This window comes from Meleagris gallopavo, chromosome 5 (assembly GCF_000146605.3).
Source record: "Meleagris gallopavo isolate NT-WF06-2002-E0010 breed Aviagen turkey brand Nicholas breeding stock chromosome 5, Turkey_5.1, whole genome shotgun sequence".
Classification (NCBI taxonomy): domain Eukaryota; kingdom Metazoa; phylum Chordata; class Aves; order Galliformes; family Phasianidae; genus Meleagris; species Meleagris gallopavo.
In genome coordinates, this window is record NC_015015.2 from 44,021,780 (window position 1) to 44,032,785 (window position 11,006).

The 11,006-nt window shown below is 35.2% G+C and overlaps 1 protein-coding gene across 2 annotated transcripts in view; it reads left to right on the forward strand.

The window, feature by feature from the left end:
- Positions 1–11,006, forward strand: part of GOLGA5 (golgin A5) — a 16,070-nt gene extending 5,064 nt beyond the window's left edge. For both annotated transcript variants that reach the window (XM_010711847.3, XM_003206669.4), the window contains exons 4-13: positions 199–418; positions 942–1,065; positions 1,878–2,081; positions 3,230–3,400; positions 4,043–4,171; positions 5,981–6,079; positions 7,088–7,313; positions 8,201–8,306; positions 8,498–8,561; positions 10,087–11,006. In XM_010711847.3, coding sequence (XP_010710149.1) covers positions 199–418; positions 942–1,065; positions 1,878–2,081; positions 3,230–3,400; positions 4,043–4,171; positions 5,981–6,079; positions 7,088–7,313; positions 8,201–8,306; positions 8,498–8,561; positions 10,087–10,167 — 1,424 coding nt within the window. In that variant the 3' untranslated portion in view covers positions 10,168–11,006. The remainder of the gene's footprint in view (positions 1–198; positions 419–941; positions 1,066–1,877; positions 2,082–3,229; positions 3,401–4,042; positions 4,172–5,980; positions 6,080–7,087; positions 7,314–8,200; positions 8,307–8,497; positions 8,562–10,086) is intronic.

An 11,006-nucleotide genomic window follows, 5' to 3' on the forward strand; every position in this document is an offset into this window, starting at 1 on the left:
TTTTTTTTTTAGTAGGTCATGATCTGACAGCCAAAGTCTGGTATTTGTTACTTTTTGGTACCTCCTGAAGTTTCACTGTTGCTTCATCTTGGTTGTATTTGATTTCTTCCTTTCGGAAGCGTACCATGAACATCCTGAGCACTTAAAAAAACCTTGTCATGATCTGTCTTTAAAAACTTAAAATGTTTTATGTTGTAGAACTGAACAAATCCCGGGAAAGAGTGGAGAAGTGGAATGTTGACCATTCAAAGAATGACAGGATGGTCAGAGAACTTCGAGCTCGAGTTGACGATCTGACAGAAGCGGTTGGTGCCAAGGATTCCCAGCTAGCTGTGCTCAAAGTACGCTTGCAAGAAGCTGATCAGCTCTTAAGTTCCCGGACAGAAGCTTTGGAAGCATTGCAGAGTGAGAAATCACGGTACTTAATTTCAGACTTCACAACTTTGCAAAAATAGTAGTAAGGTTGAAAACTCAGTGTAGATAGTTTAGTCCCTTTAAGGATAAAAGTGAATGAACTAATGTGGGGAGATGGTATCAAAATTTGGAGTATGAACGTTGAAGTTTGCTCTGAGCTCATTACATCACAGCTGGCAGTAGAAACTGGGCAAATGAATAAGAGCAATTATGACCTGATTATTGAAACAAATCGTATACAATATATTTATGTCTTTGTCAGAGGCTTGAAGCATAAGAGCTGAAGAAATGTTTCTATCCTGAAAAATACACTTGCTTATTCTCAGATGTAAAGACTTCTTTGTCTTTTTACTGGGACACGAATCTGAATTTGGATACTCCACAATGGGACTGCAGGAATTAATAACCAGCCATGTTCACTAGTTTACTGGGTACATTTTCAAGGCTGTTGCTAAAGGTAGCCATATTTCTGCCTTAAAATCATACTGGATTTTTAATTTCAATTAATATGTATATCACTCTTTCAGAATAATACAAGACCACAGTGAAGGGAGCAGTTTGCAAAATCAAGCCCTTCAAACTCTTCAGGATAGGCTGCGTGATGCAGACTCCACACTGAAGCGAGAGCAAGAAAGTTACAAACAAATGCAGGTTAGATGGGAAGACTGAGGAGGAATTTGACTGCTTGTGAGATCAAATCTGTGAGGTTCTAACTGCTCTCTTTTCCCCTTGACTAGTTCCTGTTCAGGGTACTAAGCACTTGGAAAGATGTGCCTTCTGCTACACTAAGTATCCTTGCGATGCTAGCTTACTTCTTACATGCTATTTCAAAAGCTTTATGATAATATTTTTTGAGAATTGATGCTGAAAAGGAAATTTTTCTCCACTCTATCTTTTCTGTGAAAATACATTTTAAATCAGCAGTCAATTTGATTTTCCATGCCGTATTGTTCCCAACCTGCACCTGTAACTTTAATATGTAATCTTAAGAATGTTAGACTGGGTGGTCACTTCTGTGGTAAATATGAAAGCTTATGTTGCTGGAGATTTTGTGCGTTCTCCATTTAGCTTGGCCTTTGTTATCTATAATAACATCTGTGAAAACCCTTACTGTTTTTTTTTTCTTCATTTGTTTGTTTCTCTTCTTTAAACTAAAATATCTTTATGATTGATTTATTTATTTTTGTTGAAGGATAGCTTGTTTTTTGTTTACCAAACATACGTAAACAGAAAGATCTACTTCTGGTGGCAAAGAAATGCATATTTTTACTGAGTACTCATTTAGTACTTTCTTAAGCTAGCACAATTTCCTTCCACACAGCACTAATAAATATGCAAGTTGGACGCAATCCATATGAAGTGTTACTTCAAATGTGGTTGCTTTTAAATTTTCTCTTTTTTATTTCTAGGTTAAAGTTGTGATTGTGTTTAAACAGAAAATATTGTTTCTTTTTTGCTAATAGAATGAGTTTGCAGCACGTCTGAGTAAAATGGAAGCAGAACGTCAGAATTTGGCAGAAGGGGTAACGGTTGCAGAAAGAAAGTATTTAGATGAGAAAAAACGAGCTGATGAGCTTCAGCAGCAAGTCAAAGTAATTAAAAACCAGCTAGAATCTGCAAAACAGGAACTGGCAGACTATAAACAAAAAGCTACTCGCATACTCCAAGTAAGCATTTATTTAAAGGCATTCAGTTTGATTTGTATGCTTGATTTTTTACAGGATGTTGTTCTTCAAGTAATTTAATCTTTTTTTTTTTTTTCCTATGTGATCTGTAATATATTTTGGGGGTGAATCCATAATGATACCTATTTAGAACAGTTACTAGTCTGCATTTTGTACCTCCTAAAATTTTCGTTGACAGATTGAGTTAAATAATGAAATGGAAATTCAGGTCCTGAACTTAAAGAAAAATCCAAGTGTATCACTGCACTTACTTTATAACATCTGTCATTGTGTTCCCCATCCCAGAGTCTGATCTTAAGCAGATGGATACAAATGTAACCTACAGTTTATCTGCACCCAGTGTTCTTGTGCCAAGAAAATTGCTTTATTCTGCTCCAGTCTGAAGCATAGTGGATACTTTTGTAAACCAAAGAAGATATTTTTGTGTTCTGAAAAGCTGTGTGTGATTATATAAGCAATGGCAAAATTACATATTTTGTGCAGTTATCTACTACTTAAGTTATTAAAGGTACCAATTTGAGTTTTATCTATAAGAGTTAGCAAATCTTGCCAGTTTAGAATAAATCAGTTTCATCTGATGACCAAGGACAGGACTTGAATCATGTTGATGAATGCAAGAAGCATGAGATCAGAAGTCAATTTCAAGCTAACATTAGGTTAACTTTGTAGTTTTTTTTTTTTAAAAAAAAAAAAACCAGTTCTGTTTCCCAAAAGAGATATTGCTGATTTGGGTTTTTATTTGGCTTTGTTGACAGGAGAAAGGATGGACTAAATCTTTGTCTTTGGTGTCTGTATTCTCTCTTACATTAGCTGGAAAGGCAGAATTTTTATCTGTGACATGTTTAACATTCCACACAATTCTAAAGAGTAAAGTTCTACTCTTCCTCTGATAACACAGCTTACACATAAAACATCCCATCTTGTGACATATGGAAAATCAAAGAAATTATTAGTAGGGAAGCATTTTCCTTTTTAAAATGTGTAGAGTTATTTTTAACTTGTCTGAAAGAACAGAAAAAGCAGTTCTTTTACTGTAAATCTACATAGAAATTTAGAGCAATTTTTTGATGGGTTTTATTTGAGTGCTTGTGAAATAGTACTGTCAATAACATTTTGATTTATTATTTCAGTCTAAAGAAAAGCTGATAAACAGCCTAAAAGAAGGCTCTGGTATTGAAGGTCTGGATAGCCAGACAGCAAGCACAATGGAACTAGAGGAACTGAGGCACGAGCGTGACACTCAAAGAGAAGAAATACAAAAGCTAATGGGACAAATGCAGCAGATGAGAACGGAGCTGCAGGTAGCTATGGTTATGTGCACACCTACACGTACTTAGCCATGCACAAAAGACTATTTTTTGCGTGCTTTAGGGCTGTCACTTCTAATATTTATTTGAACAGGTATTAAAACCAAGCCAGCTTTTGCTCAGCTGTGAGGTAAACGCTTATGGAGAACCAATTTCTTCTCGTATTTTCTCTCCTGGTGCTGGGAGGAATATTATAGACACCATTTTCTTTTCCCGCTCTACTATGCGCTCATTTTGAAAAAGTAATTCTTTCTAAACAAGCCTGGTTACTTCTGTAGATTTTACCTATATCCTTTTCTGCAAGAGCTGCTACTAATCCTTCAAGCAACTGTAATCTGAGTCAGCTGTGGCATAATTGGCTCAACCCAGCAGCTGTGCTGGGTTTACACAATTTTAGCATCCAGACAGCAGAAGGGAAAAAGAGATCACTTGAAGGCTTCTCATGTTTACAAATTGCATTTATCTTGTTGATACTATAATAAAAATATTCTGTATAAAATGAGCAGTTGTCTGTAATTTACCCTTATTTTTTTTTGAATCAGTATTGGAGAAGCAACACTTTCTGTAGTCACCTATAAAATAGATTGCAGTACTGTTTGAATGCTAGTGAATTAGTAACATTTCTGTTCATTTCAGGATATGGAGACTCAGCAGGTAAGTGAAGCTGAGTCAGTGAGAGAACAGCTTCAAGACTTACAAGAGCAAATAGCAGCACATAAAATGGCCAAGCAGGAGGCAGAAGCTGAACTAGAATGGCAGAAGCAGGTAAAGAATGCTTGAAAGCTGATGGGTCTTATTTTAGGCCCATTTGTTGTCTTCAGTAAAGCATTTGGCTTAATGAGAGAGTAGCTTATATGGTATTTGAGGGTTTTTTCTTCTAGTATTCCAAGGAAATTTCCCAAATTTTAGTGAATGTCATAAGGCTGAAGTACAACCAGTACTAAGCAGTAATCCTGATTAAATACAGATCTCAGCTTTTTTTTTTTTTATTTTAAAGAATAAACAAGAACCTAGAGAGTGAACAAAATTGATAATGATCTTAAATTTTATTTAGCAGGGGAACAATCCAGCAACAGGAATGTGGTAGTAACTTGCATTTATGTCAGTAAACTTAATAATAAAGGTTACAATTGTATTGCTGTGATCAAATTCTATGTAGGATTCCAAACTACTGTATAAGACAAATTGTTAACAAGATAGTAGCAGTGAATTTTGTCAGGTTGTATCACCTTTTTAAGCTGTTCTGTGCTAGGAAGAGGGGGAAAAATACTTCACTTTTGTGTTAACAAAAAGAATATGAGGTAGATTGGACCAATGTTTTGCAGCCTATTAAAATGTCCTTTAAAAATAAAAAAGCTCATGTAAAGAGTATTAATGAGGAAAGCAGGTGAGTGTACTGTATTTGCTAGGAACAATTTATCTTGTAGGATTATCTGTCCTTTCAGAAATTACATTTGAATGAGATGCTAGCAGCTTGAACTAATTAAAAGGCAGAAGTTGATGTCTGCTTTTGATAGATAGTTGATGGTTATATCAAAGCAGATGGTAGATTATATCACATTACTCCTGCCCTTCTGAGGGGTATATATTTTAATTTAATGCTATGTATAGAAGAAGTGAGGTGAAGCCTATTGGTTGCTACAGAAAATGATATTTCTTTTGATGACATACGTACACGTGTGCTTTTAAAGTAATTGTTTGCAGTGATACTTAATGCAACAGTGGCCTGTTCTACTGGAGAATTGCTCTAACTTGCTGTAAAGTTTCTGAGGCTGAGATTGGAAAATGAGAGGTTATTTATTGTATATCTGGTGACTTAAAGGAAAAGTATGATCAGCTGTCTTCTGTAGCAGCTGTTAGCTGAAGTGGCACAGTGATTTGAAGGCAGTTGTAATCTAAAAGATAAGTATGGTAGGTCTTTCAGTAGGAGTTAATGTAGCCACTAAATTGTGAGAGTAAGAAAACTTACTGTTAGTTTTGCTGTTCAGTAAGTTGTCTCTTGCTAATATTGTTTTTCCTTTTCCCTCTGTTATGCTAATTTATCTTAAAAGTTTAAGGAACGTCTGTGACATTCACAAAGTTAAAGAGAAATAATGCCAAGATTATTTAAAATTGGAAGATACCCGCTTTATTTTAGTTTTATGATTGATGGGCTCTTTTTGGGAACAGAGAAGTCTCTCCCCTTCCTCCTCCTCCCCTCTCCCTGGTATTCCCTAATTCTTTAAGTTACACGGTATCATTTAAAGATAGCAATATAATAAACAGTGAGAATATGAGGACAACAAAACAAATCATGTTCCCAGTGGAATTGTGTCAGTATTAGTAAAGTGGTCTGGGCTAGTATTTACGTTAAGTCAGTCTTCACAAAAGGATTTTATGATCTAGGTTCTGTCTTCATACTCTGCTCTCTTATTTTTTCCCAGTGCTAGCCAGATGCTTCTAGGTTATATTGAATGTTAGTTTATATCTGATCATCCTGTGTTACTTATTCTAATGTGTAGCTTTAAATAAGAGAATGTCTTTCAAAGTACTTAAGTATGAAAACAAGATCTTTGATTGTGATGTACTTCATAGGAACTCCGTTATACTGAGGAAGAATTATATCGAACAAAGAATACTTTGCAAAGCAGAATAAAAGATAGAGAGGAAGAAATTCAGAAGCTCAGAAATCAGGTACTGTATTTTTATAGAAAATAAGTATTACATTCACTTATGAAAACGGTGCTGAAAATTATTAATTTGCTTAAACTATATGAAAGACACATAGGAAATACTACTGAGTTAGCATATGCTTATTTGCTATGCAAAGTAGAATTTTAAGTGTGGAGAGCACAGGAAAGGAACCATGAAAGAGTAAATAGTCTATTTTTATGATTACACGTGCTTTTGTCTTTAGAGAGTAACCTGGGATCCAACTAGACCTGTTGTGTGTTTCATCCTGGAAACTAAACAACGCCATTGGTGTTTGATCACGACTGTTTCTTCAGAGATTCTTTTAATTGTGCATAGAAACATAAGATGGCCCTCAGACTAGTTACCCATGTATCCAACAGATAGGCTCACACTGTCACTATTCAAAATAAAAACCTAGACACTGTCTTCGCTCCCTTGCACTCTTTCAGCATCTGTGGTTTTTGTAGGTGAATTAGAGACCCTAAGTTCTGTAAGTAGTTTATGGAACTGTTCTTAAATAGGTCTAATCCCTTTTGGAACATTTTGATAGTGTCAGTCCTTAGCAGCCTCCTTGGGCAGACACTCCTTGTTTGTACTGAGCATTCCTTTCCTCACTTGAAAATATTTTACATGCTCACTTTGTGACGTTGGAAGGAAGAGGAGATTGATTGTTGTGATTGTCACGCATTTAAACTCAGTTCTGAAACATAGCATTAATTTTTATGATAAAACTTATGTTCGTAGCACTAGAGGTGGAAAACATATGAGTGCATTTTTAAACAGCTTTCTTGTTTTTCACATGAAAAGTCTTGTTTTAACAACCGTTGAAATTGAGTTTCTTCTTCATTACACTCACTGGTGATGGTTTGGATATTATTATTCCATAGAAGTCCTGCAAATGTGATAGCTTGTTTCTGGGGGCTTAGATTTTAGGAGTGTACTCCACTTTTGTAATATGTCACATTGGTCAGATTTTGAACATGTTCTAATTTTTCCTTTGTTTTTTAGCTCACAAACAAAGCTCTAAGTAGTAGTAGTCAAACTGAATTAGAAAATCGCCTTCATCAGCTGACAGAAACACTTATTCAGAAGCAGACCATGTTAGAGAGCCTGAGCACAGAGAAAAACTCACTTGTCTATCAACTGGAACGGCTTGAGCATCAGCTGAAGGCTTTCCAAGGCAGCAGTACTAATGGGCCTTCCATTAACATGGCAGGAATTGATGGTACTGAAGGTAAATAAGGAATGATAACTTCTAAAAATCTTCTCTCTGCAATGCAGGTTTCTGTATTTCCCAATGCTTTTCTCTGAAGGTCTGAGTTCATAAAGGAAAAAGAGAAGTCTGAAAACATGGTGCTTATAGCAGAGACTTTTTCAGCAGCAGTCCGTATCAAAAATAGTTGAATAAAAGCTCCTCTTTGTGAATGATAAGTAACCTTAATGAAGCCAATTTAATTCTTAATATTGTGGCACTATTAGAGAAATCTTATTTACAAATCCTGTCACAGGTGGAAATAAATCTGTCTTTTTGGGTTCAAACAATGTTAGAAGCAGCAGTGTTTGCTGTCTTGTAAAAAGGTTTTTGGAGGTGAATGTGAACAGTACACTTCCTTTTGAGTGTTGAACAGAATTTTCCTTTGGGCTTGTTTTCAGTTGCACAATGGTAGCAGTCTGAGAATCTTATTAAAATAAAGTTGATGCGTATTAAAAATGTAAATAATATGTAAATATTTGGAGTATACAAGTTAGTATCAGAAATGCTGTCAGTTTTTCTGTATGAGAAACACAAGTAAGTGGAAAAAAGATGACTATCAAACCTATTATTTTACACCTAATAAAAGAACTCTTATTACTTATTAGAATTCAATACCAAGATGTCCATTCAATTAACTAAAATAAATTTTTGAATGTACTAAGTTGAATTGATGCTTAAGTCAATTGTAAGTTTATCAGGAATCCTCCCCTTACAACACATTTCCCTGCCCCCAGCAAAACAGCAATAACAAATCAGGTGAATTGCTATTTTTTTTTATATGTGTTAGTTATAAACTTTTTACTTAGACTACAACTCGAAGTGGTTTTACAGTAATGAGTCTTTTTGTGTTTCTTCCCTTCAAATAGGTGCTCGTATGCGTAATGTTCCTGTCCTTTTCAGTGATGTGGATACCAACATAGCAGGAATGTATGGGAGAGTTCGCAAGGCTGCTAGTAGCATAGATCAATTTAGGTAAGAACGTGACAAGAAAATGCATCTTCTGGTTTGGGAAAAGATTTTTAATAGTCTGCATTCTGAATTTTCTCACTCATGAATATATGAAGTAAAATTCAGATGTTTGAGTTTGTGATTAATTAGAATGAGGGGAAGAAGAACTTACTGCTTAGTGCTGACTTGTGCATTTTGTTTTTTCTCTTGTGTAGCATTCGGCTGGGAATCTTTTTAAGGAGGTACCCTATAGCAAGAATATTTGTAATAATATATATGGTAAGCAAGATTTCTTCAAGAATATAATTCAAGACTTCTTCTGCCAGTTTATAAAGTACATCTTAAATGTACTGTGTAATTAAACAAGTCTGGTTTTTTTTGTAGACTAAATAGTATTTACAGAACGGCATTTTGGAGTTGTGTTGCTTGCTAGTTCTCAGTTTTTCTCATGAGTTCTTAGTATGGAACTCTGAAAGACAGTTATGTAATCACCTTTTAGAAGAATGTTTAAAGCAAAGTGAGAATGGAAAATAATACTGTGACCTGCACTGATGTTGGAAAGTTGACTACTTTTATGGGTTTTCTTAATATTTGGCTCTCCCCTTTTGTTCAGTAATTAACGATCATGCTACTCTAGTAGCTGAAAAAATGACTTATTTGAATTTTAGCAAAAATAACAGAATCTTAACATAGTAGGTGATTAAAAATTGAGAAAACAAAAAAAAAAATTATGGAAATGAGATCCCTTCCTTTACCACTAGAGGGTAGATGTCTGTTAGTTGAAATGAACTGTAGCAAGGTAGACATGCAGTCTGCCCTGACTGAAAATGTTTATCAAGTCTTTGAAATGAAAGAGAATAAGTTGCTTGGGAACACACAGTGATTTTTCTGAACGGTCTCTCTAAGAACAGCTGTCACTATTTCAGTAATGCAGAGAGATGCATGTAAATAAAGGAAATGACAAGGTTCCCCTGCAATTTCTTTTTCCAGCCTGTTAAGTAGTGGAAGGAACAGGACTGTTTAATTCCTGTCTTCTCTCTTTCTTCCTACTCCTGACTTACACTTCAAAATATGTGAATAAAATGCTTTGTACTGAGATACTGAACAATTTTACTGTCTGAGCTACTCAATAACAGCTGCACAGGAGCCATAGGTTGGGTTTTTTTCAACTGGAGTCTTTGTTATGACTGCTGTAATTTTAATGCTCAGGTTTTGGTTATTATTTCTTAAGGATATTTACCATAGGTATTGTCACTTATCTCTTTTGTTGCACCCCAGCAAAATGTATTCTAACTGTGTAATTTCAGTGAAGTTTGAATGATGACTAACATTTCTGCAGTGTTTTTAAAAATGTTACTAAACATCATGTTTGGGTAGGGAGAAGGAAAGTAGAACTCAGAGTTTTACTCTGTCTGGTGTCAGCCAGGTGGCACAGGAGTATCAGTTTATCACTGGACAGGTCATGTAATGTGGTGTCTATGGACTGGGCTGGGTATCGAGAACAGCTGGAGCTTCTGCAAGGCATGCATGGATGGAAAGAAGGTAGAGAGCATAGAGAAGCCTGGATTCTGTGCATTTATTTATGCTGTTTGTGTAAAATCTAATTCAGCTTTCTGTGAATGGCTTCTTCAGAATCTGACTCGGCATTTCATTAAGCATATAAGAAATAGTTATTAGAAGTAAAAATAGTAGAAATTTTGCTTAAATATTTTTCATACAATTTTTTTTCCACTTACACTGACACTTACATTGCCATAAACAACAATTGTGTGTGCTAAGTTAATTCTTACTTCTCTTTTCCCAGGCACTACTTCATCTTTGGGTCATGATTGTTCTGCTTACTTACACCCCAGAAATGCATCACGATAGCCCCAGTGGCAGATAGGCTGAGACACGACCGTATGCTGTGCTAATGTAATTTGGGCTGACGGCGTATTTAGGATAATCAGTCCAGATATCCTGGCAAACTTCCTCATGGTGTTTACAAAGAATGAAAACCATCATGCCTGATTTATCACTACTTTTTAAACACACGTATAATACTATGTAGCTTTACCAATTTACCTAAAAGAGCATCCCTTTGCTGGTGAAATAAAGATATTAAGTTAAGCTAAGTTTAGCCTTTACATTTTACATAAACCTTCTCATGGTTAGTGTAAAAGATTAGCTTGCATCTATAGAGAAGTGCAAGAACTTCTGAAGTTACAGGTAAACAAAGTACAACTAATTTAGGTAATGCAGGATGTGGGCTATGGTCAGATAGCAGACTGTACTTAGCAATTAAATAAACTTTATTCTTTCTGGGTTTCTTTCAGTCTTATTTTGCACTTCTGTTTTTAACTTTGTAAATAGGCTTTTCCTTAATTTGTTAAATTGAAAAAAATGCCTGGATCCGTGCAATATCTTTTTGTAAATACATTGAAAAATAAAATATTATACATTCTTCTTAGCTTTGTACTTTTAGTGCAACAGGTGTATTCCTGTCAGCTGATTGGTGGGGCTGCCTATTTAAGTGTTGGTAGTGGAGCTTTATCAGAGAGAGACAGGAAGGTTCAAATTCTTCAAGAAAAGTGGTGTTTCCTTTCCCACTTGGGATTTCTGTATTTTAAGTACATTTTCTTGTATACCTCTTATTCTATATGTCTTAATCAGATCTTATATTCACTGAAATATTTATTTTCTGTAACTTTAGATACCTAAATTAAACTATTTCTGTGATTTTTG